Here is a 25,326-nt window from a genome sequence, read left to right on the forward strand (position 1 = left end):
CTTTTTTTAATAAATAATAAATGATTCTCACGCAGCACCCCTCTGTAAAATATAGTATCTTCTGCTTCCCAAGAAAGTGTTCTGAAACAGACGCCATTGCGGATCTTGTGCAGGGGGGTATTATGCATACACCCGTACGTTTACTGTGAGCCAAGATGGCCGATAAGACTCCTTTGTTTCCTAACATGTGGATAACACAAAACGTCACTCTGCGTGGACTCGTGTCTGTTTCCTGCGTGCTGTAGTGGAGCAGCATGGCTTCATCTGCGAAGCGGCGAGCTATTGAAACGGGTCAAAACCCCCAAGATAGCAATGAAAGCTCGGATGAGGGTCTCGAAGACTCTGGGGACGAGGGCAGTGAAAATTCAGAAGAAGAAATAAACGAGGTAAGTAGCCATTTTAACTGTTATTGCGGCCAATAAATATCGTGATGAGCAGGCCAGACTGGCTATGCGTTTAAACACGCTGTTTTCAGAGGAAAATATGTATTTTGATTTGTGTTATTTGTGTTTAGGAGGTTATCGTGGACTTTGAAGCACACACGATATCTGACAACGACTTTCATGGCATTAAAACTCTTCTGCAACAGGTACAGACATCTGTGTTTGCATTGCACTGAATTTATAGATATCATTTACATTGCACAGTTTGAACTTAGACAGAGATTAAAAATGGCTATGGATATGTATACATTATACACATATATGCATGTTTTTGTTTTTCCAGCTGTTCCTGAAGTCTCACGTGAACACCTCTGATCTCACTGACATCATCATCCAGCAGAATCACATTGGCAGCGTCATCAGGGTGAGACTCATTTGAATAATAGTAAAATTTCTTGTTATTTACACAAATTCATTTTTAACTTTACTGTTAACTACTGTATATTTCATTGGGCATTCATTGTAATCAGGAAGTTATTTTTAAAGAGAAAAAAATAAAAATAAGTAGTACAACAAACAGTACAGTGCTATAGTGAGTAGTAAAAAATGTAATATACTAATTGTATATTTGCATATTCATAATATAATGTTTTTACAGTATAAACGGGGTCTTTATACATTAATATATATTGCTGATCATGTCGGATGATCATATTTGGGGATCCGTGGCATCTAAAAGATGTCAAGAAAATCCCTCCCTTCAGATGCAATAACCATAATAATACTTATAATATTCATTAAATGTGATGATGAACATCTGGATGAATAGTGGTTGTGTCCTTATTCTCCTTAATGATCATATTATCGTGTTTTTGAATATTTTTGGTGTGTTTTGCTCCAGCAAGCTGAGGTACCGGAGGACAGTGATGACGAGGGCGACCCGGATGAGGTGTTTGGATTCATCAGCATGGTGAACCTCACAGAGAGACAGGTGAGAGATTCATTAATACTAATAATGCTAACATGAATAATTAATTTGGGGATCTGGAATGATCCTGCATTATCAAAGCTGTTTGTGTTCCTGTCTGATGGCAGTTTGTCTTGTGTGTGTGTGTGTTGAACAGGGTGTGGAGTGTCTGGAGAAGCTGAAGGACATGATTATGGAGCAGTGTGTGAATTCCAGCTCCCCGGATGTTCAGGAGAGGTTTGAGCAGCTTCTGTCGGGTAGCGGACACTCAGTCGGGCTGCTGCTGAGCGAGAGATTCGTTAACGTCCCGCCACAGATCGCCCTACCGATGCACAAACAACTCCAGTAAGTGTTCACCAGAGGGAGTGTGTGAATCTGAAAATAATGCAGATGTGTGTTACAAATATAGCATGAAATAGGGTTAAAAAAATATTGTTATAAAAAAATGTGATGTGCTTGATCAGTCTAACAAATTATATTTTATATATCAAAATGTCAACAAGCAGGTATCATTTTATACTTTTTTCGGATATTACCATTCATGTAGTGTGTAATATGGCTGTTTGAGAATGTAAAAGGTCTGAAAAGTGCAGATAAATGGAGTTATTGTTTACTGACAGATGGAAGCGATTCTGAACTGCCTGAAACATGCATATAATTCCAGTCTTCCTGCATAAACCTATGTAGGTGTGTTACAAACTTGCATAATGCCAGCCTATGGTCTTCATTGGCTGCTGGAGAACAACATCTACTTTGCTCCGCCCTCAAACACTGTAGTTATAGCTAGGGTTGCACAATTCCGGGAATTTTCAAAGCTGGAAACTTTCCATGGGAATTAATGGGAATAAATGGAAAATTGCAGGTTAGCCTATAACAGGGTAATTAAATGTAGTTGAAAATAAAAAAAACATCTTGCAGCATAATTTTGGTTAAAACAACCAGATTTAAAGGTGCCCTCGACTGAAAAATTGAATTTATCTTGGCATAGTCAAATAACAAGAGTTCAGTACATGGAAATGACATACAGTGAGTTTCAAACTCCATTGTTTCCTCCTTCTTATATAAATCTCATTTGTTTAAAAGACCTCCGAAGAACAGGCGAATCTCAACATAACACCGACTGTTACATAACAGTCGGGGTGTACGCCCCCAATATTTGCATATGCCAGCCCATGTTCCCAACATTATGAAAGGCATTAGACAAGGGCAGCCAGTATTAACGTCTGGATCTGTGCACAGCTGAATCATCAGACTAGGTAAGCAAGCAAGAACAATAGCGAAAATGGCAGATGGAGCAATAATAACTGACATGATCCATGATATCATGATATTTTTAGTGATATTTGTAAATTGTCTTTCTAAATGTTTCGTTAGCATGTTGCTAATGTACTGTTAAATGTGGTTAAAGTTACCATCGGTTATTACTGTATTCACGGAGACAAGAGCCGTCGTTATTTTCATTTTTAAACACTTGCAGTCTGTATAATGCATTAACACAACTTCATTCTTTATAAATCTCTCCAACAGTGTAGCATTAGCCGTTAGCCACGGAGCACAGCCTCAAATTCATTCAGAATCAAATGTAAACAATATAACAGTATACAATATTCACATAATCCGACGCATACATGCCGCGTGCATGACGAACACTTTGTAAAGATCCATTTGAGGGTTATATTAGCTGTGTGAACTTTGTTTATGCACTGTTCAAGGCAAGCGCGAGCTCCGTGGGCGTGGAGCACGAGAATTAAAGGGCCAGTAGCCCTGAATCGGCTCATTTATAATGATGGCCAAAATAGGCAGTTAAAAAAATGAATTAAAAAAAATCTATGGGGTATTTTGAGCTGAAACTTCACAGACACATTCAGGGGACACCTTAGACTTATATTACATCTTTTTAAAAAAAGTTCTAGGGCACCTTTAATGCAATTTCAGTAGAATTTTTACCCTGCATATTCCTTACTGCAGCAGGGCTATTGAGGCCACACCCCCTGCATGCACTGTGCATTTCCCCAGTCCATAACATGCACATTTGATCAAAAACTCAGAACAGTATAGTTGTGAAACAGTATAAACAGTAATATTGTGAAATATAACTACAGTTTTAAAATGATGGTTTTCTATTTTAATATACATTAAAATATAATTTATTTTTGTGATGCAAAGCTGAATTTTCAGCATCATTTCTCCAGTCTTCAGTGTCACATGATCCTTAAAGTCATTCTAATATGTTAATTTGATACTCAATTATCAATGTTGGAAACAGTAATATTTTTTTTTTTTCAGGATTCTTTGATGAATAAAAATTTAAAGAACAGCATTTATTTAAAATAGAAATCTTCTGTAACAATATACACTACCGTTCAATCTTTTGGGGTCAGTAATTTTTTTGAAAGAAATTAATACTTTTATTCAGCAAGGATGTGTGAAATTGATAAAAAGTGATTTTAAAGTGATATTGTTAGAAAATATTTCTATTTTGAATAAATTCTGTTCTTTTTAACTTTTATTAATCAGTGAATCATGAAAAAAGTATCACAGGTTCCAAAAAAATATTCAGCAGCACAACTGTTTCCAACATTGATAATAACTGAGTATCAAATAAGCATATTACAGTGATTTCTGAAGGATCATGTGACACTGAAATAAATAACACATAACAATTGCTGCAATAAAAATATATTTATTTTACTAAATTTACTAAATTAGAAATGAATGTGAAAAAGAAATAACTGTTATGTCATGTTATGACCAAACAAAATGTTTATATTTGTTTGTATATGATACATTTTATATAAATATTAAAAATGTATATAAATTTCCCAAAATGTCCAATTAATTGCCGTAAATTCCCATTAAGTTTCCAAATTGGAATATTTCCAAAATTCCCCAGGTTAAGTTCCTGTGGAAAGTTTCCGTAAATTTACCGGAAACTTTCCTCCCCTTTGCAACCCCTAGTTATAGCTGAGACTGGAAGAGATTGATTTGTGTTGTTCATGTTAGGAAGACGAAGATCCTTTCGCTTCCAAAGGAGGAGATCCATGCGGTAAAATCGTCGCCATCATTACTGTTCGTATCACTGTGTATCAAGTGCTGAGGAAGAGCTGAAATTCAGATATGGTAATGAGCGTTTGGTTTCCGACATGCACTGTAAGTGGTCGACCAATCACAGCTGGGCTATCTGACCAATCAGAGCAGAGCAGGCTCTTGGAAAGGAGGGGTTTAGAAAGACCAGATATTCAAACAAATGTTTCAGGCGCTGTGAGGGAAAAAAAAAGCTGATGCTGCATTGTATATTATGAGAAAATTAAAGTGTTTTTTTACCTTGGATGCATGTAAATCTATTGTAAGAGACTCCAAAACAAAATAGATACCTTTAAAATAGCATAATAGTGGCACTTTAATTACCATCCACACTTTTTCTGTCATCCTACTAGATGCACGAAAATCCGTCACTTTTACTCAACTGCTACTTTCGTGACACTCATGTCAGGCTGATGTTATTGACTGCGAGTCAACAGCGGGTGGCACTAATGCCATCACGTGGCTTTATAAGGATCTTATGTAACAGTGTCTCTTATGTGGGTCAAAAGTAGATAAGCCAAATTACATTCCCAAAATCCCTTTATACATCTGGAAATATTGAGTGAATTGTGACCAATGTGTCCAAAGATATACCGTGAAATTATTCAGGTCTCGTGTTGCTAGAACATTTAAGAGCTACTTGACAGATCTAGTTAGAGGTGGATCTGATTTGAGAAGTCATATTGACGATAATGCTGTTTGGTTTTACAGGAAGGAAATGGCTGAAGCACAGAGGACCAATAAACCCAGCGGTAAATGCCAGTTCTGCCTGATGATCAGTAAAACCTGTAAACCAGCCAAGAAGAGCATATCTGGTCAAGCTCAACCCAAAGAAGAGCTCCGGTTTGTGAACGACGAGGAGGAGTTCTTCTATGAGGTAGTCATAATTGATGTTTGCTTTATTAATACGCATTCTTGGTTTTATTGTGAATTCTTCAGAAAACATTTAATATAGTCTTGGCTCAACCTTAAGCACAGTTTCTTTATTTTTTTTCCACAGCAAGCCACGCTGAAGTTCAGCTACTCCGTTCAGGAAGAGGCCGATTCCTGCGCGACAGGAAAGTGGACGTATGACGACGTGCCGATGAAACCGTTCCGCACCGTGATGGTGATCCCGATGGATAGGATGGGAACAATCATTGCTAAAATGACTGAATATCTGAGCGTGTGAACTGAACTCTGCTCTTCTTGTGATTTATTTTTAAACATTGTTCAGAAAAAGCGTTTCGATGAGATGTTAAACGTCCCAGGTCTTGAGCTTTCAATGTTGTAATAAAATGTTTAAACTGGCCACAAAACAGTTTGACAACAAATCACCCCAAAACCAGTGAAATAATTTATTAATTCTGTACATAATCAGTTGAAATTACCTACAAAATAAATGACCCAAACAAGATTCTCGAGTGTCTTTTTCAAAAGTTACAATACAAAACATCTGAACACTATTTACACAAGCATGTTCTCATGAGGTCACTGTATGACGCATCGGTCATGTGATTCGGCCTCTGCCGTCTCTGTCTTTGTTTCTGGCGCAGCTGGCTGAGGCTTCGCTTTCACGCGTCCCATCCTGTCGCTGTCCATAATATGCTGTAGTATCTCTTTACTTTCACTAGAGGGCAGGTTACAGAAAAAGTACTGTGGTGCCATTTGAATGAACCTGAAAACAGAAGGGTACAAGACTGAAAATATGCAAGGATACTTCTTTCTAAAAGAAATGCTTTCATTCAACAAGGATGCATTAAATAGATCAAAAGTGACAGTAAAGAGTTAAAGATTCAAAGAAATAAAACTTTCTATTCAAAGCATTCTGAAAAAAAAAATTTGTTTCCACCAAAATATGAAGCAGCACAACTGTTAATAAAACAATGGTTTCTGAAGGATCATTTGACTGAAGACTGGAGTAATGATGCTGAAAATTCAGCTTGCATTCTGGACACCAGAAATGTAACATTTATAACAATATCCAGGATGTTCATAATGGTTGTGTTTACACCTGCTAAATAAATGTACAAGAATAGCAAATGTGAGCTGCAGCTGATCTGGTTTAATCCTCGTGCATATCAAGGGATGTGTAATCTGAAAAGCTCTCTCTTGTAAATCCAGATTACTAATGATGACACATCAAAAAATGTGATTACTCAGGATGACGTGGCATAATAATGTTTGTGGCAGTAGGCAAGCTCGAGTCGGAGGAAAGAACTTTGATTTCAGCACTAAAGAAAGAGCTGTACGTTTGGAGGAGGAGTAGGGAGAACACAGACTTACGCCTGCGGTGAGATCTGTGTGACGGTCCGAATGCAGTTATTGTCGGAGAGGTTGTGCTCGTGGAACAGAACCCACTCCGGCAGACCCAGTTTATGAGCTTTTGCTCCATATCCAGATAGACGGTGAACCTGAGCCACGTGTTTATTCAGCAGCATGAAGTAATTCCCAGAGCCGTCCACATCTCTGGCGATCTGAAGAACACAGGAGACATGAAGGAGACATAAAGACCAAAGGATGGAGATATATATATATATAAATTAAAAAAAAAAGTTAAATAAATATACAAATGTAATTAAAATGGTTATGAAATTTTACTAACATTATAAATGGACTTCATAGTGGACAATAAATGAAAGATGTATTCAATTTAAATGGTAATTGTGACTTTTTATCTCATAGTTTTGACTTTTTTCCCACAATTGTGAGATATAAACTTGCAATTCTCTCTTTTGTCTCGCAATTTTGAGATATAAACTCGCAATTGGGAGTTATAAAGTCCAATTCTGATTAAAAAAAGTAAGAATTGTGAGATGCAAAGTCACAACTATCTTTTTTATTTTTATTGAGTGGCAGAAATAAGCTTCCATACAAAACTTATGGAAAAAATGTTAACTAGTAGAAATTAATAAATAAAATATATAATATTTATTTAAAAAAAAAATAAAAACATGTATTTATTTTTCTCTTTCTATTAATCTCTATTTATTTATTTATGGACAAAAATGGTTATGAAACTTTACTAACATTATAAGTGGACTTCAGGGAAATTAAATTAAATGAAATAAAACAAATATAGCCCAATTTGAAAAAAATAGTTAAAATCATGAATAACACTAAAAGTGGAAATGAATAAATAAAATATATAATTTTTATTTTATAAAATAAATACGTACATGTTGAGCTCCATTTATTCATTTATAGGAAAATGGTTTTTAAACTTTAAAATAAAGTAATACAATTAAAACAAAAAATAAAAATAAAATATAGCTCAAAAATATATTGTATAAATATATATAAAAATATTATAAAAAATGGACTTCATAAATAAAAACTGTATAAATGTATTATATACATATTAAAAACAATAAACATTATATACAGTCGAGCTCAAAATTATTCATACCGTTGGTAAATATGATCAAAGAAGGCTGTGAAAATAAATCTGCATCGTTAATACTTTTGATCTTTTTTTTCCCACAGCCTTCTTTGGTCATATTTACCAACGGTATGAATAATTTTGAGCTCGACTGTATGTACATTAATTAATATATAGAAGGCTGTGAAAATAAATCTGCATCGTTAATACTTTTGATCTTTTTTTTCCCACAGCCTTCTTTGGTCATATTTACCAAGGGTATGAATAATTTTGAGCTCGACTGTATGTACATTAATTAATATATATATATATATATATATATATATATATATATATATATATATATATATAAAAAATCCCTACAGACCTGCATGAAGTACCCAGCGAGTAGCGCCCTCTTGATATTGAGTGCGTTGGTCTTGGTGCCAAAGGCTGGTTCTGAAATGGGAAGCTCGATCCTCTTCAGAATGTCTGTGAGTTGAGCTCTGATGGCGTCTGCCGTCTGCAGGGCGGCACAGCACAGGAAGTATTCCTCACACCACTGCTCCTGGCTGAAATCTGTCACAGACACACAGCACACACGCTCACAAGGGCTCGCTCTTCACCTGAGCATTCATTAGTCAAAGTGTGTCGGCTCACATGGTTCCTTCTGGCTGCGTTTGAAGGTGTTGTAAATGTTGATCAGGGTGAAGTGGTCGCCCTCGGGATGCTGGAACTTCATATGACACCGCATGACTTCCGTTACCATCCCAACAGGAGGCTCAATAAAGCAGCTTGGTGCTGATGGAAACAGATGTACATTATTACATTATATACATTAAAACATATACTTTTCATAGTAGGCGTTAAAACATTACCTGCAAGCATTGCAGCGATGGTTAGCATCTCACTAGCGCAGTCAAATTCACAGGACGCCAGCAAAGCTTTCGCCATCTGTGGATCCAGAGGAAGCTCTGACATGATGATGCCCATCTCAGACAGGTTTCCATCATTGTCCAAAGCAGCCAGGTAATCGAGCTCCTCCAACGCCTGCATGAGTCCCTCAGGATCTGGAAGAAACAAAAATCAGGCAAATGTGTCCATCTGTACTTCCTGTGACTTATTAATTAAAGGTGACCTATAATGCCCCTTTTCAAAAGATGTAATATAAGTCTCAGAATGTGTCTGTGAAGTTTCAGCTCAAAATCCCCCACAGATCATTTATTATAGCTTGTCAAATTTGCCCCTATTTTGGGTGTGAGCAAAAACACGCCGTTTTTGTGTGTGTCCCTTTAAATGCAAATGAGCTGCTGCTCCCCACCCCCTTTCCAGAAGAGGGCGGAGCTTTAACAGCTCAACAACAACAAAGCTGGAGAATCTCACGCAGCCAAAATGAGGATTGTCAGTAACGGTGTTCAGCCTTACATTGTTCAAACCGGAGTCGACACTGATGGAGAGACTCAGGAAGAAGTTACAACTTTTAGACGTTTCTGAATGGTTTGTGGATAAATTTATGAAGTTGCTGTGGAGTTGATTCAACTCATCCACTAGCATGTGCCGTCATGTTAATCTTTTGTTCAAATCCAGTGTTGAATTGACCCTCGTTTGTGAAGCAGTCCGGTGTAAAATGACGGCATGGTAACAACACTCTACTACAACAACTCTTCCTCTTCTCTAAAGCAGCCCAACATGACCCCGCCCCCTTTGTTGCGTGTTCTCGGGGGCGGGGTTTATGTAAATTTTAGGGTTTGTGATGTCACCAATCCAGGAAGAAGTTCGTTGTAGTCCCTACCAGCCATTTGTTGTAGTCCTTAAAAAGCGAAAATATCTCCTTTGCATTGAACTTTGAGCGTCGTAACTTTGCAGATGTTGTTTATGCTCAAACAGCGACATTACACACTAACTAAAGTTAAAAAACTGAAATCATAATCATGGACCCTTTTAAATGTGTTAACTAATGAAACAAATGCCTCTGGCATTTTAAAAATAAATCCCTTGATTTAAGCAGGCAGTTCTCCATGTTTCCACATTCACTGAGCTCTTCTCTTCCTGTTTATTATGTCTGTTGGCTATGCTTAGGTCACTAATGAATATCTCTTTTTCTCCTCTGAGCTTCCCGCAGTCCAAACAGTGACCAGAAACAATGAGTGTAAACCCAGCGGACAGTGAGATGTCAGTTCAGCAAATGCACGCATGACCGAACACCAACCAGCAAACCCATCTGTGCATGAGTACACCTTCTCATACGAGCATTACAGTAAAGGCCCGATATACTTCAAGCGAAATCGAAGAACGAACTGGTGTGAGGTCATTTCAAACAAAATCAGGCCAAAGCAAAGTTTGTTTTGTGTTTCGGGAGTTCAAAACAGCAAACTTTCTGAAAAAAACACCTTTGAACTAACACTGGTCTGTGATGATGGAAGATGGTTCTTTGACGTGGAAATCTTCTCAAGTTCATTTCTTCTGTTCAGTCTATCGAGGTCAGACGTCCGCGAGTGAAAACATGAACACATTGGAGAGCCGCTTTATATAACAAAAAAATATATCAGTATGGCTTCTCACGAGACTCTTCTGCTTCACAGCATGGTAATGATATGCTTAAGCCCACCCACACATTGACGTGATTGGTTACAAAGTAGTTTGTGACGTCAGAAACACCAGATATTTCAAACCACGTTTTTGAAACTGTCTTTGGTTCACTGGAGTTTTAAGGAAAAAAATACTCAGCAATGGTGTTGACTAATGAATTTGCACATGGTTTGTCTGAAAGCATATTAAAAACACCACATAGACATATAAACAACATTAAAAACTTGATTTTCACCACAGAGGGTCTTTAAGACTTTTAGAAAACACTATGCAGACTGAGACTTCTCAGTTTTAGCTGATCTTTTGGTGGTGTTTAGAGACATTTCTCTCATCCGTAACGTTAAATGTTGAAGATCCTCTCTAAAGTTCTCATATTCCACTATGAAATCCTAGTTCAAACGAAATGAAATCTCACCCACCAGGTCTGCTAATGAAGTCACAGTGTCCGATCCCGGCTACCTCCATCCTCTTCAGAAAGAGGGCCGTGGATGTGATGTTTGATTCCAGAATCCGAGGAGGGATCTCAGCGGGCAGCTGAATGTCCTCAGGATACAAACAGAAGCACTTCCCTTCAAACGAACAGATTCAACATTGATTCACTACTGACAATAGCTATGTTTTCATCTAAAATTGCAAATTTAACTTTAAATATTGCATAATACATTTGCGAATAACCATCCCATTAGTTCAAGAGAACAAAATCTTCACTTCCTGGGAAATTAGTGTGAAATATCTGTAATAAAATTGGAAGTTGCTGCAATCGGTGGAAGCCACTGTGGCTCTTTTTTTGATGAAACTCAATAAACGCTGTCTTGTGATCTTGCATTCAGATGCTGATGTTTGGGAATGCAATCATGTGAGACGCTTTTGGGAGGGAATTACACTAAATCTCATTTAGACGACAGACTTTGGCTCAGGTGTTTCAGAACAACCAAACCAACATTTGAGATGCGATGTGACTGGTCCACTGGTTATTCCAGTTATCCAATTCTGAGTCATGTGGGATTTATTCTGTAAATGTGTTTCCATCGAACTTTATACACATCCTCTTATCGGATAAAGAAATTATACACCTCAATTGAGCACATTCATTTTTTTTATGTGCATTATTAGAATTTATGCACATCTTGACGTTTCCAACCAGCGTTTTTTTTATGCAATATCCCGAAATTTGCATAAAAATAGGTGGATGGAAACAAAGCTAATAACTCTCTACAGAACAGACAAATAAGTGAATGTAATGTATTCGTCACAATTTTCTGAAATGAATGCAGCGTGAAGCTCATAATGTTAAAAATCCATTCAAACATTTAACAGGGTTCCTACAGATACTGTAAAATGAAATTCCAGGACTTTTCAAGCACTACTTATTTGGTTTCAAGGACTACAATCAGAGATCTCACTTATCAAAAAATACCTTTATTATCTTTTAAAATTTAAAAAAGGTAAATAAAAATAAACTAATAAAACAAGATGCTACAAATGAAGTGCAGCACATGCAATGACTGTGGTAACTACCATGACAAAGATATCGCTTTCCTTATTCAAACTGATTTTTTTCTCACATGAATATATGACATGAAAAAATGAAAGCTGCATTCATGTGAGAAAAAAAATCCAAGCGATCTCATGCTCATAACCATGCAAAATGGCTTTATATCTATATCAGATGAGCTGCAGCGTTGATTTTGTGTGAAAAGATTACACTAAAACACTAATTTCACATATATTGTTTTTCAATAATTCAAGTACCTTTTCATAAATATTGCTATTTTTGAGGGTTTTCCAGGACTTACATTTCAAAAAGTCTAATTCAAGCATTTCGAGCACCTTGTACGAACCCTGTTTTACAATTTTTTTGTTTTTTGAAAATCTTCTATTGACAAACTTTGCCTTTCAAAAAGTAAACAACAGTGATGATATTGTAATATTTGCATAGTGAATTACAACTGGTACAACATATTTGCACACAGAATTGTGATTGGCACAATTCATGACAACAGTTAATCTGCTTTGATGTGGCTTTTAATAATAAGGCAAAAACCTAAGCAGAATTTTAACACTATTTTTTTTGTTGATTTGCTTAAGGAAACACAAATCTTTAAGTCTTAAAGAAACAGTTGCTAGAGCACAGATCCTGCTGGAAGTTGACGCACCTGTTGATCCAGTCAGTCGTTTACGGATTTCAGCTTGACATCTACTGATGGGTCGGATGACCTCTGAACTGGCTCTCACTCGTGGGTTATACACCTACAAACAATGACAGACTTTTCACCCATGACTAAATATGTATTTTTGAAGCAAAAATAAAGAGTAAAGGGTGTGAATTGATTTTTTTTTTAAACTAATCACTCACTAATCTCTTCTCTACTCCAGTATCAATGACAAAACTAATTGTGTCCACCGGCCAAAAGAGATCCTCTGATTGGCTACAGGAAATGAAAACCCTCCTACTCGTCTGTTGGCTTTCTGTGATTGGTGGACACATCCCGGTGTGTCCGGGGAACAGAGGAACCACTAGCAGATCTCCCAGAGATGCACTCATTCTGGACGCTTCTTTAGTGAGAATATTACAGGCACAGACAACCTCCTGAAACACACATCATCATCATCATCATCATCATCATCAACACAAAAACCCTTTTAATCACAATAGCTGTCCTGACTGTGTAACATTCTACTTTCTTCTCTTAGTTTTTTTTATATATTTATATAGAAGGAAACATGAGTGGTGCTTGTTAGGGTGTTCTGTTTGGTTGCTAAGGCATTGCAAGATGGATGCTAGGGTACTCCACGTGGTTGCTAGGTTCTGGGTGGTTGCTAGGGTGTTCTGGGTGGTTGCTAGGGTGTTCTGGATGTTGATTAGTTGTTGCTAGGTAGTTGCTAGTGTGTACTGGATGTTGATTAGTTGTTGCTAGGTGGTTTCTAGGTTCAGGGTGGTTGCTAGGGTGATCTGGATGTTGAATAGTTGTTGCTAGGTAGTTGCTGGGGCGTTCTAATGGTTGCTAGAGTATTCTGGGTGGTTGCTTAGGTATTCTGGATGTGTAGTTGTTGCTAAGTGGTTGCTAGGGTGTTCTGGATATTGATTAGTTGTTGCTAGGTGGTTGCTAGGTTTGGGGGTGGTTGCTAAGGTATTCTGGATGTTGATTAGTTGTTGCTAGGTGGTTGCTAGGTTTGGGGTGGTTGCTAAGGTATTCTGGATGTTGATTAGTTGTTGCTAGGTGGTTGCTGGAGCATTCTAATAGTTCCTGGGGTAATCTGGGTGGTTGCTTGGGTATTCTGGATGCCGTTTAGTTGTTGCTAGGTTATTCTGTATGTTGCTTAATTGTTTCTAGGTGGTTGTTAGGGCGTTCTAATGGTTGCTACGGTATTATGGGTGGTTGCTAAGGTGTTCTGGATGTTGATTAGTTGTTGCTAGGTGGTTTCTAGGTTCGGGGTGGTTGCTAGGGTGTTCTGGTTGTGTAGTTGTTGCTAAGTGGTTGCTATGGTGTTCTGGATATTGATTAATTGTTGCTAGGTGGTTGCTAGATTTGGGGGTGGTTGCTAAGGTATTCTGGATGTTGATTAGTTGTTGCTAGGTGTTTGCTAGGTTTGGGGGTGGTTGCTAAGGTTTTCTGGATGTTGATTAGTTGTTGCTAGGTGGTTGCTAGGTTCGGGGTGGTTGCTAGGGTGTTCTGGTTGTGTAGTTGTTGCTAAGTGGTTGCTAGGGTGTTCTGGATGTTGATTAGTTGTTGCTAGGTAGTTGCTAGTGTGTACTGGATGTTGATTAGTTGTTGCTAGGTGGTTTCTAGGTTCAGGGTGGTTGCTAGGGTGATCTGGATGTTGAATAGTTGTTGCTAGGTAGTTGCTGGGGCGTTCTAATGGTTGCTAGAGTATTCTGGGTGGTTGCTTAGGTATTCTGGATGTGTAGTTGTTGCTAAGTGGTTGCTAGGGTGTTCTGGATATTGATTAGTTGTTGCTAGGTGGTTGCTAGGTTTGGGGGTGGTTGCTAAGGTATTCTGGATGTTGATTAGTTGTTGCTAGGTGGTTGCTAGGTTTGGGGTGGTTGCTAAGGTATTCTGGATGTTGATTAGTTGTTGCTAGGTGGTTGCTGGAGCATTCTAATAGTTCCTGGGGTAATCTGGGTGGTTGCTTGGGTATTCTGGATGCCGTTTAGTTGTTGCTAGGTTATTCTGTATGTTGCTTAATTGTTTCTAGGTGGTTGTTAGGGCGTTCTAATGGTTGCTACGGTATTATGGGTGGTTGCTAAGGTGTTCTGGATGTTGATTAGTTGTTGCTAGGTGGTTTCTAGGTTCGGGGTGGTTGCTAGGGTGTTCTGGTTGTGTAGTTGTTGCTAAGTGGTTGCTATGGTGTTCTGGATATTGATTAATTGTTGCTAGGTGGTTGCTAGATTTGGGGGTGGTTGCTAAGGTATTCTGGATGTTGATTAGTTGTTGCTAGGTGTTTGCTAGGTTTGGGGGTGGTTGCTAAGGTTTTCTGGATGTTGATTAGTTGTTGCTAGGTGGTTGCTAGGTTCGGGGTGGTTGCTAGGGTGTTCTGGTTGTGTAGTTGTTGCTAAGTGGTTGCTATGGTGTTCTGGATATTGATTAATTGTTGCTAGGTGGTTGCTAGATTTGGGGGTGGTTGCTAAGGTATTCTGGATGTTGATTAGTTGTTGCTAGGTGGTTGCTAGGTTTGGGGGTGGTTGCTAAGGTTTTCTGGATGTTGATTAGTTGTTGCTAGGTGGTTGCTAGGTTTGGGGTGGTTGCTAAGGTATTCTGGATGTTGATTAGTTGTTGCTAGGTGGTTGCTGGGGCATTCTAATAGTTCCTGGGGTAATCTGGGTGGTTGCTTGGGTATTCTGGATGCCGTTTAGTTGTTGCTAGGTTATTCTGTATGTTGCTTAGTTGTTTCTAGGTGGTTGCTAGGGCGTTCTAATGGTTGCTACGGTATTCTGGGTGGTTGCTAGGGTGTTCTGGATGTTGAATAGTTGTTGCTAGGTAGTTGCTGGAGCATTCTAATGGTTGCTTGGGTATTCTGGGTGGTTGCTAGGTTTGGGGTTGTTGCTATGGTGTTTTGGATGTTGATTAGTTGTTGCTAAGTGGTTTCTAGGTTCGGGGTGGTTGCTAGGGTGTTGAATAGTTGTTGCTAGGTAGTTGCTGGAGCGTTCTAATGGTTGCTTGGGTATTCTGGGTGGTTATTTGTTGCCAAGTTGTTGCTAGGGTGTTCTGGTTGTTGATTAGTTATGAAAGTCTGTTGGATTTTTACACTTGTTTTATTGTCCAACATGTTAGAAAAGTAAAAGCTCACCTTAACTCAATAAGACACAAGATTCTAGGTAACAAATGTAGCTTAATGCAAAATGTATGCCAAAGTTCAACACTCAGGGTCACGAGTCACTAACCGCAAATATGAGCAAACACGGTTTAAATTTGTGAGAGGCATTACTGTGATTTTACAGAGTCAGTGACAGTGGAAGAGCTGAGTGGACATGTTCATTCAGACGCTGCTGAGCCTGCTGAACACAATAATGTCATTGACATCATGAACATTGTGTTAGTGCTGTTTGCTAAGGCAAGCATCACTGCTCCGCCAGTCAGAGGTCAGAGGTCACTCTTCCGCCAGAACTTGACTTGCGTATGGCTGTTGCCAGAAGCCAGTTATTATCGTTTATAAAGTTATAAATATGGATATTCTTCTAACAAAAACCCATGGCTTCACTTCAGAAGGCCTTTATTAACCTCCTGGAGCCATGTGGATTACTTTTATGATGGATGGATGTGCTTTTTTGGGCTTCAAAATCTTCAGCCCCATTCACTCCCATTATAAAGCTTGGAAAAGCCATGATATTTTTTAATATAACTCCAACTGTGTTAGTCTGAAAAAAGATGCTTTATGCTTGCATTTTTGCTACATTAACATGCATTACATAAAAGCACATGATCTGTTTTAATCCACTAACACACTTCACCTCACCTGCTCAGAAGCTAAAAACACAGCGACGTCTCCTGGCTCTCTGGATCGATGGACCTCCAGAGCGAGTCTCAGAGCCGAATAGAAGCTTTCAGTGCTGCTGCTGTTGCTGTGGATCACTTCACCGGCGCACGGGGCTTCCAGCTGCAGGCGCGGGACGTTCCCGTAGTGTGTGAGGAGCGTGTCTGAAGCGGGCGGGGCAGAGAGGACCACCACCCGGAGCTCGGGCCGCTGGAGAAGCACCTCTCTGAGCAGACCCAGGAGAACGTCAGTGCTCACAGTCCTCTCGTGGGCCTGGTCTATCACCACCGCCCCATAATGCTCCAGCATCGGGTCTGACATCATCTCCCGCAGCAGTACGTCATCAGTGCAGTACCTGCAATCAGGGATGTACATCTGGTTTTGACATTTACAGATAAACATGCTACAAAATATACAGATGTATAAAGGTGCACACACACACACACACACACCCCTTAATTGTAGTCTTTTATCAACTATACCACATGGAAAAAGCAGTTGCACCAAAACAAAATAAAAACAAGACAAAGTTTTTTTAAATAAATAAAATAAAATATATAATCTGGAGTTTGCTTTTATTATATGTTTTTATTAAGAGGTTTTTAGACATATTTGACTAGATAATATTCTATAATAAAAGACATATTTGATTAGCATTTCTTTATAAAATAAAATGAAATATGGATTTTATTTTATTTTTATTGTAGTATATGTTTTTATTTATAGGTTTTAAAGATATTTGACAAGACATATTTGTGTAATAAAAAGAAATAAGACATATTTGATTAGACATTTCTTTATAAAGTAAAACAAAATATGGATTCTTATTTTTTATTTAGTTTTTTAGACATATTTGACTAGACATTTCTGTAATAAAATGAAATAAGACATTTGATTAAATATTTTTTTTAAATAAAATAAAATAAAAATAAAACAATTTATCTAATGTTTTTATTAATAGGATTTTTAGACATTTGACTAGATATTTCTATAATAAAATAAAAAGACATTTGATTAGACACATAAAAATAAAATAAAATATGGATTTTAATTTTATATTTTTTATTAATAGGTTTTTAGAAATTTGAATAGAAATATTTATGTAATAAAACGAAATAGGCCATATTTCTTTATAAAATAATATATGGATTTTTTTTTATTTTATTACATATATTTGTATTAATAGGTTTTAGACATATTTGACTAGACATTTTTTATAAAATAAAATATGGATATTTTATTTTATGTTTTTTGTTAATAGGTTTTTAGACATTTGACTAGATATTTCTATGATAAAATAAAATAAGACATATTTGATTAGACACAAAATAAAATATGCCTTTTTTTATTATATGTTAATATGTGTAACATTTTAGACATATTTAACAAGGCAATTTTCTATAATAAAATAAAATAAAACATTTGATTAGACACCATCACTTAGAAAAGTAACTGTACACATCTCAGTAAATCACATGATTTATGGCAGTAATGATAATCATTTTGTTTTGTTTTTTTAAATTTAATTAAATTATTATTTACAATTATTATAAAACATGCTGCAAAACACTATGCTTTGGTAAAGTCTATATGAAAAAAAATGTAGAAAATATTGGAACAGATTATTCAGTAGCCCTCCATAGAGAAGTCATAGCCAGAGAAATGCCTCCAGTGACCCGTATAATAAAGTATTTGAGACATTTGAGAAGACAGCACATTCTTCTCATACTTTAGCCGAGCAAACCGAACCACAAAACTAAAACATCACCTTTGGTAATTCAGTGCGGTTTTTCACACTTTGTGGTCTGCATGCATGCGAGTTTCACACCGACCTGAGAATAGTGTCGTTCGAGCAGCACGTCTCCAGCGGGATGCTGTATCCGATCTCGTGGCCGATGTTTATGTCCATCTCGTCGGCAACACGGAGGGCCAAATCTACAGCCTGCTGTCTCTGGATCTGACTGCACACCACCACACCGTGCTGGTACTGCGCAGACAGACAGAACTCTGCACACCACTGAGGAATCTGCAGAAGACAGAGAAAACACATCATTAGCATTCCATTACAACATTATAGTGCATATGGAAGCCTTCAGGTAAAAAACTGAAGTTAATCAATTATGACAATTATTAGCCTGTTGCGCTCATCTCTCTATGTGCCACACAGACAGTGCTTTAGTGTCAGTGTTTCTCTGCAGGAGCTCCACATTAAGATCTGTCCGCAACTGTGTTTAACAGCTGCAGGTTTAAACCTTCAGCCTGAGCAGTCTGGGAAAATCTCTCGCACAGAAACAGCATCTGCTGAGGACAGGTCGGGTGAACTTAACAGATGCACGGCTTCCTATTTCCACTTAATACACATTTACAAACTGCAAATCATAATGCCAGAATATGCATTATGCATTAATGCAAAATTAACACATATTTGTAATCTTTCAGATGATAAAACTGGACAACTGTAAAGATAAAGTATGAATATCTTCAACATTTAGAAACAGAGGCTTCCTTTCAAATGTCAATCATAAAATAATCACATTTTAGCAGAGAAACAAAGACACTTTTAAAAACAGATTTAAATGACAGGTGCAATTAATACAGAGGAGGATTAGGGCCAAGAAATATTAAGAAAATAAAACCATCTCGAGATTAAAGTCATTATAATGCAAGATTAAACTCGTTAAATTTCGAGAGAAAAAAGGCGAAATACAATGTTGAGAATAAAATCATTAAATTTAGAGAATAAAGCCATTGTGTTTCGAGAAAAAAAAGTTTAAATAAAATTGACAAACTCATTCAATTTTAGAATAGTCATTGTGTTTTGAGAAAAAACTTATAAACAGTATGCAATGAATATGACACTGATCAAATGAGTTAACTTTTTTCGCAAAATTTTACAACTTTTTATTTTTTTATTATTACGTGGCCCTAATCCTCTTCTGTGAATTAAGGACTAAAAATCAGGGAAAGAAATAAAAAAGAAGGAACAAATTAGTCTTCGTATTTTATTTTGTTTAGTGCTGTCAAATTGATTAATCACGATTAATCGCATCTAATATAAAATTTTGTTTACACATAATATTATATATATATATATATATATATATATATATATATATATATATATATATATATATATATATATATATTTTTTTTTTTTTTTTTTTTTTTTTTACACAATGTAATAATATATACATACACAAATATTATGTAAACAAACTTATGTTCCATGCGATTAATCGCAATTAATCTATTTGACAGCACTAATTTTGTTTTATTCTTATCTTTATTTGATTTTGTTTAGGTGTATATGTTTTGCTGATTTAAAAAATCTGTTCTTAAACAGTATTACTTGAATCCTTAAAACAAGATAAGACATAAAATATTTTCAGAGAAATGTATTTTAATCTGTTCCATTGTTAGACTTTTGTCACTTGTTTTAAACCTAACACTAACTAAAATTATTTCTTATTTTCTGATAACTATTTGGTAACATTCATCTATACATTTGTTACAGAATTTATTAATCTTTAAAAATCCAGCTGTTCATTGTTTGTTTAAGTTAGTTCACAGTGCATTAACTAATGTTAACTAAATGTTAACTTTTGATTTTAATAAATGTTTAAAATGCTGTAGAAGTATTAGTTAATTCTTAGTCCATGTTAACAAAGTAGTTAAATGTTAACTAGCCCTAATAACCTTATTGTAAAGTGTTACCAACTGTTTTGAGGTGCTCAACACTGACTGCTAAACTCAAATGATATAAAAATGAAAGCAGAGGGAAAAAAGTTGTCACGACTGACCAAAGCATCAGCTGAATACACAATATTTGTTCACAGGATTCAACACAATGGTTATAGCTGACTCACTCGACAGCAAACAGAACTGATGACCTCATTTAAAACGATTATATTTGCTCAGATTTAAGAATCATGATCAGGCCACATACAAACAGCAGGTCTGAGACTGAAAACAGTGTATCGTTGATCTATTATTATGTTAGATTTCTAGATTCTGGAATCTGAATTAAATTGGATGTAAACCACAGGATGTTGATCTGGAAGAGGGATTTACTGAATTAAAATTCAAAGAAAGAAAATATATACAGCTGTGGAGATTCGTTATGCAAGTCCAATACACATTTTGCAACAAGACATACATAATAAATTATATCATTAATTTGGATTCATTATGCATAGTTATTCCAAGATATGCAGAATAGGCCTTTTTCTCATTTGATTAGACATAAAAAGTGTCAAAACAATTAAAAGACAGTGTTTAAAGGCACAATATGTAATTTGTTACCACTAGAGGTCGCTTATTCAAAACTAAGGCGTAGCTTGATGACGCCTTGATTTCGCAGGATCATGGGATGCATTGTCTTCACGTCTACAGCCGGTGGAAAATAATCCGACGGGACTCGGGCAGAAATCATATATATTAGGCAAGGCAAGGCAATTTTATTTGTATACAGTAGCACACTGGAAGGATAACTGTACTCAACTTTGTTGTCCGTCAGAGCGGATCTAAATGGATCTATCCAAAAGAGCGGATCTAAATGGATCTTCCTCACACTGGAGGGATAACTGTACTCAACTTTGTTGTCCATCAGAGCGGATCTAAATGGATCTATCCAAAAGAGCGGATCTAAATGGATCTTCCTCACGCTGGAGGGATAACTATACTCAACTTTGTTGTCCGTCAGAGCGGATCTAAATGGATCTATCCATCAGAGCGGATCTAAATGGATCTTCCTCATGCTGGAGGGATAACTGTACTCAACTTTGTTGTCCGTCAGAGCGGATCTAAACGGATCTTCCTCACGCTGGAGGGATAACTGTACTCAACTTTGTTGTCCATCAGAGCGGATCTAAACGGATCTTCCTCACGCTGGAGGGATAACTGTACTCAACTTTGTTGTCCGTCAGAGCGGATCTAAACGGATCTATCCATTAGAGCGGATCTAAATGGATCTTCCTCATGCTGGAGGGATAACTGTACTCAACTTTTTTGTCCGTCAGAGCGGATCTAAATGGATCTTCCTCACGCTGGAGGGATAACTGTACTTAACTTTGTTGTCCGTCAGAGCGGATCTAAACGGATCTATCTATCAGGGCGGAGATCTAAATGGATCTTCCTCACATTGGAGGGATAACTGTACTTAACTTTGTTGTCCGTCAGAGCGGATCTAAATGGATCTATCCATCAGAGCGGATCTAAATGGATCTTCCTCATGCTGGAGAGATAACTGTCCTCAACTTTGTTGTCCGTCAGAGCGGATCTAAATGGATCTATCCAAAAAGAGGGATCTAAATGGATCTTTCTCACACTGGAGGGATAACTGTACTCAACTTTGTTGTCCGTCAGAGCGGATCTAAACAGATCTATTCATCAGGGCGGATCCAAATGGATCTTCCTCACATTGGAGGGATAACTGTACTTAACTTTGTTGTCCGTCAGAGCGGATCTAAACGGATCTATCCATCAGAGCGGATCTAAATGGATCTTCCTCATGCTGGAGAGATAACTGTACTCAACTTTGTTGTCCGTCAGAGCGGATCTAAACGGATCTATCCATCAGAGCGGATCTAAATGGATCTTCCTCATGCTGGAGAGATAACTGTACTCAACTTTGTTGTCCGTCAGAGCGGATCTAAATGGATCTATCCAAAAGAGCAGATCTAAATGGATCTTCCTCACACTGGAGGGATAACTGTACTCAACTTTGTTGTCTGTCAGAGCAGATCTAAACAGATCTATCCATCAGGGCGGATCCAAATGGATCTTCCTCACACTGGAGGGATAACTGTACTTAACTTTGTTGTCCGTCAGAGCGGATCTAAACGGATCTATCCATCAGAGCGGATCTAAATGGATCTTCCTCATGCTGGAGGGATAACTGTACTCAACTTTGTTGTCCGTCAGAGCGGATCTAAATGGATCTTCCTCACACTGGAGGGATAACTGTACTCAACTTTGTTGTCCATCAGAGCGGATCTAAACGGATCTGTCCATCAGAGCGGATCAAAATGGATCTTCCTTACGCTGGAGGGATAACTGTACTCAACTTTGTTGTCCGTCAGAGTGGATCTAAACGGATCTATCCATCAGAGCGGATCTAAATGAATCTATCCATCAGAGCGGATCTAAATGGATCTTCCTCACGCTGGAGGGATAACTGTACTCAACCTTGTTGTTCGTCAGAGTGGATCTAAACAGATCTATTCATCAGAGCGTATCTAAATGGATCTTCCTCATGCTGGAGGGATAACTGTACTCAACTTTGTTGTTCGTCAGAGTGGATCTAAACAGATCTATTCATCAGAGCGGATCTAAATGGATCTTCCTCACGCTGGAGGGATAACTGTACTCAACCTTGTTGTCCGTCAGAGTGGATCTAAACAGATCTATCCATCAGGGCGGATCTAAATGGATCTTCCCACACTGGAGGGATAACTGTACTGAACTTTGTTGTCCGTCAGAGCGGATCTAAACGGATCCATCCATCAGAGCGGATCTAAATGGATCTTCCTCATGCTGGAGGGATAACTGTACTCAACTTTGTTGTCCGTCAGAGCGGATCTGAACGGATCTTCCTCACACTGGAGGGATAACTGTACTCAACTTTGTTGTCCGTCAGAGTGGATCTAAACGAATCTATCCATCAGAGCGGATCTAAATGGATCTTCCTCATGCTGGAGGGATAACTGTACTTAACTTTGTTGTCCATCAGAGCAGATCTAAACTGATCTATCCATCAGAGCGGATCTAAATGGATCTTCCTCACGCTGGAAGGATAACTGTACTCAACTTTGTTGTCCGTCAGAGTGGATCTAAACAGACCTATCCATCAGAGCGGATCTAAATGGATCTTCCTCACGCTGGAGGGATAACTGTACTCAACTTTGTTGTCCGTCAGAGCGGATCTGAACGGATCTTCCTCACACTGGAGGGATAACTGTACTCAACTTTGTTGTCCGTCAGAGTGGATCTAAACGAATCTATCCATCAGAGCGGATCTAAATGGATCTTCCTCATGCTGGAGGGATAACTGTACTTAACTTTGTTGTCCATCAGAGCAGATCTAAACTGATCTATCCATCAGAGCGGATCTAAATGGATCTTCCTCACGCTGGAAGGATAACTGTACTCAACTTTGTTGTCCGTCAGAGTGGATCTAAACGAATCTATCCATCAGAGCGGATCTAAATGGATCTTCCTCATGCTGGAGGGATAACTGTACTTAACTTTGTTGTCCATCAGAGCAGATCTAAACTGATCTATCCATCAGAGCGGATCTAAATGGATCTTCCTCACGCTGGAAGGATAACTGTACTCAACTTTTTTGTCCGTCAGAGCAGATATAAACGGATCTATTCATCAGAGCAGATCTAAATGGATCTTCCTCACACCGGAGGGATAACTGTACTCAACTTTGTTGTCCGTCAGAGCGGATCTAAACGGATCTGTCCATCAGAGCGGATCTAAATGGATCTTCCTCACACTGGAGGGATAACTGTAAAAAAATAATAATAATAATTATATTTGTCAGGTAGCTGTGCATTTAAACAGTACCCTTACAGACAAATCTTCCTGGACTAACTCTATCCAGAGCTCCATCCATATTAAAGTCATATATAAATCATATTTATTATTTATCATAATATATTAAAGTGTCTTTCCATGGTTTCTTCAAAATAAAACCGGAAATTGAAGGTAACGCAGGTATGATGTCACTGATAGGCGACACGCGGACACGGTCTGCGTCCTGGTTAAAATCGCCTTTGGGATAATGTAAGTACACAAGTCCACAAAATATATAGCATTGTTCTAGTGGTATTTGGATATTTTAGTCCAAAAATTGTACATTTTGTGCCTTTAATTTTCCCACAATGCTCCACAAAGTGGCAATAATAAAGCAATAATTACTAACAATATACAACTGTGACAGACCTCAGCCTTGTTCAATAGCATATTGATTTTCATAGTAATGATAATGTGCTTGTCAATGAACAGCAAAGCAAAAACCTCAAACTCATGGCTGTGTGGCCTTATGTTTCTCCAGGCTATTTTTAGTGCTTCTCCAGGCTGCAACAGCATTATTAGTGATCTGAAGTTAAAGCTAATGCTATATTTACACACTAAAACGTGAATGAAGTTACTCAGCTCATTTGCATATCACTTTCAACACCAGCCAAAGTCAAATCAATGGGACATTTTAGATAAGAAGAAACATCCAAATATTGTAAACAAAGCGACACAGGTTGAACTCATTAAAGAGTTTAGACATGTGTCTAGCATGCTGACATACCAACAGCAAAAAGTGATACTGCTTCCATGAACTTAAGACTCACCTGTGTGCTTTTGCCAGTCTTGGATGTGCCTGAGACTATAACAATCTGATTATTTTCCAACAAAGTCATAAATTCATGTCTGTACTTCCAAACAGGCAGAGTTTTCCTCTCCTGCAGGAGTCTGTAGTATCTGGACGAGTATGGCAATCCATCAAACTGATTGAGCTCCAGATCATCTCCAAACTCAAACAGATCATCAGATTCCTCCTCTCTCTTGAGTTCTCCTTCTGATATCTCACTGTTTCCATCCATAATGACGCATGTGATAATTATAAGTTCACAAACTCACTCCTATGGAGATCGATCAAATGCTTCACTCCTCTGTACTCGTGCATGTGTCCAAAACACCCTTAAACACGCTCGATATAGTTGGATATGTGTTGGAAATCCCACAGTACTGGAAACGCCGGTGTGCTTTGGAACTGCGCTCTCGTGTGCGCGCTCAGGAGCGCTGTCGTCGTGACCGCGGGCGCGTGACGTGCCCAGTTAATCCATTTAATTCACCGTGCAGCTGCGCATGATCACAGATATACAACACAACACGCGCACAGGTCAATAAAAGACTGTAAATGCTCTATAATAATCACCATCATCATAATATAGACTAATAAAAATATACCTACACTGAGAAATATTCAC

The 25,326-nt window shown here is 37.8% G+C and overlaps 2 protein-coding genes across 2 annotated transcripts; one reads left to right on the forward strand and one right to left on the reverse strand.

Annotated features, from left to right (window-relative positions):
- The first annotated feature begins 210 nt into the window (after positions 1 to 210).
- LOC125255467 (BRCA2 and CDKN1A interacting protein) lies at positions 211 to 5,830 on the forward strand. Its single transcript, XM_048170759.1, has 7 exons — positions 211 to 386; positions 515 to 589; positions 727 to 807; positions 1,285 to 1,374; positions 1,508 to 1,695; positions 5,146 to 5,311; positions 5,435 to 5,830. Exons 1-7 carry the CDS (start codon positions 255 to 257, stop codon positions 5,603 to 5,605), a joined length of 903 nt encoding a protein of 300 aa, XP_048026716.1. The 5' UTR covers positions 211 to 254; the 3' UTR covers positions 5,606 to 5,830.
- Positions 5,760 to 25,251, reverse strand: dhx32a (DEAH (Asp-Glu-Ala-His) box polypeptide 32a). Its single transcript, XM_048170757.1, has 11 exons — positions 24,688 to 25,251; positions 18,169 to 18,362; positions 16,319 to 16,691; positions 12,720 to 12,953; positions 12,520 to 12,613; positions 10,783 to 10,932; positions 8,653 to 8,844; positions 8,435 to 8,575; positions 8,163 to 8,353; positions 6,700 to 6,890; positions 5,760 to 6,091 (listed from the first exon to the last, which is right to left on the reverse strand). Exons 1-11 carry the CDS (start codon positions 24,937 to 24,939, stop codon positions 5,905 to 5,907), a joined length of 2,199 nt encoding a protein of 732 aa, XP_048026714.1. The 5' UTR covers positions 24,940 to 25,251; the 3' UTR covers positions 5,760 to 5,904.
- Between the last annotated feature and the right edge of the window lie 75 nt (positions 25,252 to 25,326).

Source organism: Megalobrama amblycephala, linkage group LG20 (genome assembly GCF_018812025.1).
Source record: "Megalobrama amblycephala isolate DHTTF-2021 linkage group LG20, ASM1881202v1, whole genome shotgun sequence".
Taxonomy (NCBI): domain Eukaryota; kingdom Metazoa; phylum Chordata; class Actinopteri; order Cypriniformes; family Xenocyprididae; genus Megalobrama; species Megalobrama amblycephala.

Bases quoted from the DNA above. Each gene is read 5' to 3' on its own strand.
- dhx32a (XM_048170757.1), bottom strand. From the start codon at position 24,939: ATGGATGGAAACAGTGAGATATCAGAAGGAGAACTCAAGAGAGAGGAG. The intron at 16,692-18,168 runs GTCGGTGTGAAA...CCCTGATTGCAG, and splicing joins TCGAACGACACTATTCTCAG to GTACTGCACTGATGACGTAC. The intron at 8,576-8,652 runs GTAATGTTTTAA...TGTTTCCATCAG, and splicing joins CATCGCTGCAATGCTTGCAG to CACCAAGCTGCTTTATTGAG.
- LOC125255467 (XM_048170759.1), top strand. From the start codon at position 255: ATGGCTTCATCTGCGAAGCGGCGAGCTATTGAAACGGGTCAAAACCCC. The intron at 808-1,284 runs GTGAGACTCATT...GTTTTGCTCCAG, and splicing joins ACATTGGCAGCGTCATCAGG to CAAGCTGAGGTACCGGAGGA. The intron at 1,375-1,507 runs GTGAGAGATTCA...TGTGTTGAACAG, and splicing joins TGAACCTCACAGAGAGACAG to GGTGTGGAGTGTCTGGAGAA.